At 37.8% G+C, this 7760-nt stretch overlaps 1 protein-coding gene across 6 annotated transcripts in view; it reads right to left on the bottom strand.

The window, feature by feature from the left end:
- Positions 1 to 7760, bottom strand: part of Enox2 (ecto-NOX disulfide-thiol exchanger 2) — a 289193-nt gene that overhangs the window by 23424 nt on the left and 258009 nt on the right. For all 6 annotated transcript variants that reach the window (XM_031357671.1, XM_031357605.1, XM_031357448.1 and 3 more), the window contains one exon: positions 4184 to 4298. In XM_031357671.1, coding sequence (XP_031213531.1) covers positions 4184 to 4298 — 115 coding nt within the window. The remainder of the gene's footprint in view (positions 1 to 4183; positions 4299 to 7760) is intronic.

A 7760-nucleotide genomic window follows, 5' to 3' on the forward strand; every position in this document is an offset into this window, starting at 1 on the left:
CTTTTTGTTTTGGTTTGTTTTCCCCACAATTTCCCATAAATGTTCTCCCATTTTCTAGTATTGAAGAAGTCCCCAGAATTAAACTATCCACAGCTGGCAAAAACCACACCCCTGCTAGTGCAGGAAACAAATTATCACCTGCTGTGAAAAAGACTCTTACCCCACACCTCGGATTAAAGCAAAAACATAGCCACACAATGTAACTGGTTTTTTTTTTTTTTTTTTTTTTTTTTTTTTTTTTTTTTTTGGAAACTGAAACACTCGCAACAGTTCCACAACCTTTAGAAGGAATCAAGTCTGCTGATATTTCCACCTTATTTTCAAAAAATTAAGGCAATAAAACCTCGACTGTTAAGTCTCTCACTGTATCCAGTACTTTGCTATTCCAGCTCTAGTGAGCTAGCTCATCTGTTCTCTAGTTTCTAAGACTAGAGAAGAGGCTCAGTTTATGCTCTTTAATTTTTTTCCTCCTATGCTGCAGCTGTGCGCTAAAGCCTTTAGTTTGTTCCTCTATGAAGGGCTCTTCTTCGTCCTGGTGACATCACTCTAGACACAGTCTTCATTATCTTTCTATTCCTATAACAGGATCTGACTGGTCTGTCTTTTTCGAACTTATATTCTAAAACATAGATTTCATGCTGCTTTCATCATAGTGGTGCTGTGGTTTGACGTGCTTGTGGTGCCCTATTGCTGATTATGCTAAATCTAATCCTAGAATGCATTCTCTTCCAGACAGTAGACCCATTGTGCCTACCTAATCTTTTGTCCTCCAACACATAGCTTGCCTCTTTCCATCATCAACTCCCTACTTCTATTCATCAGGATGCTCTCTTACCTCTGTTCCAGACCTGTTCCCCTTTCAAGGCCCTGAACAACTGTGACAACTCTGGACCACATTGATATCTATTGCCCAGGCTGGATTCTAATCAGTACTTTCTAAGTTAGCAGCAAGTAGGCTTAAAAAAAAACTTATGCAGATTTATAAATGCTTGTGTTCATATTTCTCTTAGCTTGCAGGACACAGAAATAATTAATTGGTCAAATTCTTAAAGTGAGAGTAGTGGAAGGTAGAGGATGGGGAGGAGGGAACAGGGAAAAGGATATTTTGGCTAGAACAATCAAGGAGGCTTTGTCTAGTTTGCTCTTTCCAAAATATGGTTCCTGAACTGCCAGAATCTAAATAATTGAAGTTTATGAAACCCCATTTAAAGACCTACTGGATCAGAGTCTCTATATCTCATAACTATTTTTTAATTTTAATTTTCTTCAACTTTATTGAATTATGACTGATATAGAATTATATATAATCAAGGTTTACAAGGTGTTTTTCCATAGAAGTATCCTTTGTACAATGATTTATATAATCTAATTAACATATCTACCAGTGAACAAAGGTACATGGGGGTTGTTAGCATTTAATGTCTACTCTTACAGCAAAGTTCACATATAAAATACATTATTTATTATAGAATGCGTATCTCATGACTGACAGTTCATATGCTTAAAGAAATGATTTTTAGGTGGACCAGCCCTGATAACCACTAATCTAACTGAAGAAGAAAAACATGGAGATGGAGAAAAGGCTAGCTCCTCTTAGCCCTTCTGCTTAGTGGGTACATGATAAACAATAGATTGAAGCAATTTCGCAATATCCAATTTGCTTCACTGTGATTTCCCCCTGTTGAATAGACTGCTTTTGGCATGCAGTCCTTTCTTCCATTGCAAGTACTGTACCACAAATATGGGCTAATACTGAGTCTCTGGAAGAAGAGAAGCATCCTGAGGCATGGCAAGGTAAGACTGGTTTTACTTTGCTTGCAAAGTAAAAGATAACCAGGGATGCACTCTAGGCCCCTGGAATTCAAGCTTCAGAAGCACAGTGAGGGAAAACAACAACTTGGAGATCTACACGCGTAAGCTTTTAATTGGAAACAAGCGATAGCTAAAACATGTAGTTGATTTAGATAAAAACCAAGGAGACACTTGCTGCCTCACGTCGAGCAGGATTTCTGCAGTTGAGTACTACAGAAGCGAGATAACAGAATTAGATACGATCCAGGGGAAGAAGAATGCACAAAAGTCCTTGAATTAAAATGAATTGAAACCTTCTGGGAGAAAAGCTATTTGGTAAGCTCCATTAAGTCTATTGTAGATAGCTTTATTTGACAAAGCAGCATCCTGGCATGTGGAACAGGAAAGAAAATAGCTATAAGATGATCTGTCAGGGAGTTTCCAGTCTCTAAACGAATAAGATTCTGTGCAGTAGCCAATACAACTTTTAACTCAGAAGAGATACAGAAGCAAAATGCAATTATATACCCCTAGTAAGTGCATTCAATATGAATTTCCCACACACCCTGCACTTCCCCCAATAATTCCAAAAACTCTACAATCCATCAAGTGGGTGCTCAAACTTAGGTTGCATTTATTCCACAATAACAATGTAGAAACAGTATATATGATGTTGGAGACACTGAGGTGGAGGCAAGCCTATGAGTCATAATTAATCTGCTATAGTATATCTTAGAAAAGCACTTAAATAAGTTGCATGGCTCCATTATTGTTAGTCTTTTCTTTATTTAGCTATAGGTTTGCACTATTTATTTGCAGTAAGTCACTATTCTGGAAATGATAACCACTGCTTATACAGTATCTAGCATAGACAGTAGTTTGTATATTTATGGATCAAGCATATTACAAAAACAGAAAATTCCATGCAACAACTAATGGATGCCTTTACAAAGTCTGACTTGATGGTGTTCTTTCTGTTTATAGAGTGAACATGGGACTAGAGCCTCTGACTTTGATATATAAACACCGGGACTGGGAACTTCACATTTAAGTTTTAGACAATCAATTTGTCCCCCTAGCAAAAGGCAGAGACATAAAATTACTTGTATACTTCCAGTTGCTCTATCTTGCTTGGCACCTAACAGCTATGAAATGACTGGATGAATTAACCTGAGCACCACAAATTCCAAGTGAGATGTTATGACACAGAAGATGCTTGCCAGTGGGAGAAAAGGCTCTCCCAGATCTGAGACTAGAAATTAGAGATTTGAATTTAAAAATGTGGGGGTATGTGGTATATGGCATGCAGTGTACAGATGTGCACAACCACATGTGCACATAGAGGCCAGAGAAGTATGGTAGGTATTTCGCTCTATCATTTTCCAGTGACCATCTTGGGTGCCCCCCATCCACCAACAGTACTGTGGTTATAGGCATTGGTGGCCATGGTTGGCTTTTTATGTGGTTATTGGGGATTTGAACTCAGGTCCTCTTGTTTGCATAGTAAATGCTCTTACTTACCAAGCCATCTCCTCAGCTTGTTCTACTGCATTTTCTTATAATTGATGTCCTAAGATAGTGTGCAATGCTTTACCTGAAAAACTGGTCTGGTGGCAGGTATTCACTCTTGTAGTAATCTTCCATCTATGATAATTTATTATGAAACTGATGGGTAAGGTGTTGTCTTATTAGTTCAAGAAGATTACCCCATAGGCCTCCTCGGTGTCAACACCATAGCCTTTTTTTACTGTGAGTTCTTGACTGACTGTACTAGATTAAAATAAACATTTTCATGCAGACAACTTTTTGTGACCTTTTATTTGGTTCTCAATATATTTGCTAAGTAACTGCAATGTTATATATTTCAGATGATTTTTTTTTTACTTTGTGGATTTTAAGCATTGTGACTTTATGGAAATATTTAATTTTGTGCATTATTCAAAAATGTTATTTAAAATTTTGCCCATTACTGTGTGTGCATGTATGTGTAACATGCATGTGCATGGTCATGTGGAAGTAGAAATTACTGCTGCGGTTTTTCCTCCACCACACTCTACTTCGTGTTTTGAAACAGGGTTTCTTGCTAAACCCGGAGCTTACTGATTTGGCTAAATTGGCTGGATAGCAAGTTCCAGGGACTCTCTAGTCTCCATCTCATCAGCACTGAGATCAGATGTGTGTGTGTCCCTGGTCCCAGCTTTGAATTTTTTATATGGCTACTAGAGATCTGAACTAAGGTCTTTAACTCAGATCATGGTAAGCACTTAATAGATTGAGCCTTCTATGAACCCATAAAAAAATCTTGACAGTTTGTCCTAAATTATATGATCAACTGCAAGTACTTACAGCAAGTAAATGCTTATTACATAAAACAAACCAGAATTATTATTACCTGATTCCTCCGTTTCTTTTGTTTCTGTTGCCTCTTCCATTTCATCATCAGACATTTCCATTTCTTCTTCTCTCCTGATTCCCATTAATTCATCATTATGAATGTTGCGAATTTCCTATGGTTAAAAGGTATGGTTTTTAGGGGGGAGAATCTGGAAGATGTTGGGGAAATGTACTGAGTTATGGGGACATATTAAACACTCTCAGGGTGCCCTTAAGACAAAAAGGCAAGGGCATACTGAGGCTAAACTGTCTCACTAAAAGGCACACTCACCTATACTCTGTTTTGCACTAAGCTTTCTTTCCCGACCCAGAGCTCTAGCAGCCTAGGATTCTTAAGTCCATTCCATTATTAGAAAGGTCAGTTGGCCACTAAAGCCTCATCTCTTACCCATGTGGATCTCTGGAATTTTCCTTTACCATTTGGTCATTCACACCTTCCCATGCTGGTCACTTTACTTTCGCTGCTTGCTATTTCCTGTCCTCCCATAGCTCTGCTGAACAGAGTTCTCAAGCAGATTTTATAGAAGACACAGAATAAAAAAAAAAGAACTGTAAAGAGTAAACTTTACAGGGCTAACTCTCTCATGGACAATAAGTATAATGTTTGGACAAAAAGAAATGCATAACTACTTGATGTCACTGGGGAGGAAATAAATGGAGGGATATTATAACGAGACAATGGCATTTGGAAGAAGTGGGAAAAATATAGACAAGTTTCCCACATTTTAAGAGTCCTCTTAGTTTGAGAGCAGATGAGAGTTAGTCACAGGTTAGTTACATTTCCAGTTGAAAATCCAGCCTTTGTGGCTTAAACAATTGGAAGAGAGTGGTTAGTGGAAAAGCAGCTACTGGAAAGTAAGGAAGGGATCTTGGAAAGAAGTGTGTATGTGTGGGGAGAAGACAGAATGGAGGAAAGGGGGATAATAGAGAGAGGAAGACACACATACATACATGCATACATACATACATAAATATATACATACATACATACATAAAAACATACACACACAGATTCTTTACAGTCCACATACAAAAACGTGCTCATATTTTTGGGTGCTTTCTCAACCAAAGAAGCACAGGCAGCTCCAAGTAGTTTAGCTAAGACTAAAGGAGTTAAATTGTTATTGGGAACTATCTAACAGATAAAAACCTCTAGCTTAGAGACCGACCTTGAAATGATCTAGATGTGGTAGTCAGTAAGCAAAGAATCAAAGTAGCTATTTAATTATCCTCCTGGTATAAAAGAATTATGCTCATATTGAATAAAAAGATGGAAAATCTTATCAGAAGGTAAGAGATCTTAAAAATATTCCACAGATTCATTTAGCTTAAAATAAGACAGGATAAAAATCTTTCTTTCTTTCTCTCTCTCTCTTTTTTGGTCTGGAAATAATGAACTAAGAAACAAAAAGTTCCTATTGTACACCTTTATGAGGTTATTGTCAGTTACTTCCACATATCTTTGTAAAGTAAAATTTTTGACTGAATGATTTTTCAGCATCTGGTGATAGAGTTTAATCAGCAGAACAAAAATATAATCAAGAAATACTTAATGTGAAGAATTTTTTACCATAGAAAGGAGTAGAATAATGAGGAATTGATTAGGTGATAAAAGTCACTCCCCAAAATAAGACAACAGCAGATCCAAGAATAGCTCGTATATCCAAGATGTAATATGAATAAGAAACCTACATAGACAGACACATATACATGCATAAACACATGCCTATGAACATGTGCACATACATACCCACATGTTTATACTAACTTAAGGCTAAGTAGTTCCTGTTAAACATTACACTTACGAATCACAAAGCTGAGTGACCAGAATTGCATTGAAATCCACTGTATAGATAGACTTTTCTAGAAATTCAACTTCTGGGTGTGAGGAATGTAAAATAACTTTTATTCCTTCAGATGTAGGGAAGAGAGCCATACCTAAGCTTTACAAATACATGGCTTGGGCTGAGTACAGAGCATTTCTTTCTCTATACAAACTACCCCTAGGCCTGGAAGCTTTTAGCCTCTGTACAATCTAATCTAGGCCTAGAATGTTCTCAGCCTCTGAGTCTTACACTCCTCCCTAGTTCTTTTTGAGCTCTGGATGGTTCAACTCAGCTGTTCTGGCTCAAATGCTTCTCCTAGCTGACTGATTCATTCTGGTTTCTCTTGGATTCTCACTGAATTGCTATGCTTGACTTCAAACTAATTCTGGTAATTTGTTCTAATCTGGCTCCTTATTCTCTGGCTTCAATAGTCTCTTCTGTATAAACTGAACTGCATGAACTCATGAATGAATTCAGCTTCCCTGCACTGCACTGACTCCCAACTGACTGACTCGACTTCACTGTACTGAACTCAACTGACTGAACATAACTGAATGGAACTCAGCTTTATTCAACTGGGCTGGCTGTGCTGACTCTCAATGAACTCAACTCCCAATTGTGCTCTCTTTTGCACTGCTTTTAACAAACCATTCTCATGAGAGTTGGGCATATCCTATCTCTGGCTCATCTTTCAATTTTTTGGCCTGATGTGTCACTTTGCCCCTCAATGAACTGTCATTGTTTGAGATTAAAGGTGTATACTGAAGGACTCCAACCTGTGAGATTAAAGGTGTGTACTCAGGACATGTCTGCATTCCAGCCAGATCACACAAACCTAGAAGGGTTTTAGATGTGATCAGAGCAGCCATGTTGCTGGATTATAACTCTTCTACTGAGGGAAGCTCTTTAGAGAAAAATGTCTTTCAAGAAGTGCTGTGTATAAGTTAGGGACTTAAAGACTACTGAAAGATTAATACATTCATACCACCTAATTTAAAGAATGGGATGGATATTATCAGAGCCTCAGGAAATTTGTGGGATTGGATATTGAAATTTAAATCTACATGTGACTGAATTTTAGAAAGAGAGTAAGGAAAAAAGAAATAATGGCCGATGATATCTTAAATTTCACCAAGGGCATTAATCCACTTATCCAAAGAGCTCAATGAGCCCAAGGCAGAACCTATAAAGTATGTCTAGGAACATCTTAGCCCAACCACAGGAAATTACAAACAGTAAAAAACTCTTAAAAGTAGCTAGAGGACAATACAATATTATTTAGAGAGGAAAATCAACAGCGGAGCAATCCCATTAAAGTTTGTGGAGAAATTAAAATGCCTACCAATTAAGAATTTCAAATTTGGAGAAAATTTCAAGAATGAAGATAAAACAAAGATTTTTCCAGATAAAGATAAATGCAAGAAGTCATCATCAAAAGAGTTATTAGCCTCGGAAATGATGAATGAGGTTTTTCCAGGCTGAAAGGGAACTGGGTGCGCCATGGTGATAATTGGAAAAGGTCTCTTTAAAAATATAAGAGGGAGCCGGGCAATGGTGGTGCACACCTTTAATCCCAGCACTTGGGAGGCAGATGCAGGCAGATTCCTGAGTTTGAGGCCAGCCTGGTCTACAGAGTGAGTTCCAAGACAGGCTATACAGAGAAACCCTGTCTCGAAAATGGCCCAGGTGGTAAAGTGCTTGCCAAGCAAAGGTGAGGACTCCAGTTAGATCCTTAGTACCCAGGTAAAA

This window comes from Mastomys coucha, chromosome X (genome assembly GCF_008632895.1).
Source record: "Mastomys coucha isolate ucsf_1 chromosome X, UCSF_Mcou_1, whole genome shotgun sequence".
NCBI classification, from domain to species: domain Eukaryota; kingdom Metazoa; phylum Chordata; class Mammalia; order Rodentia; family Muridae; genus Mastomys; species Mastomys coucha.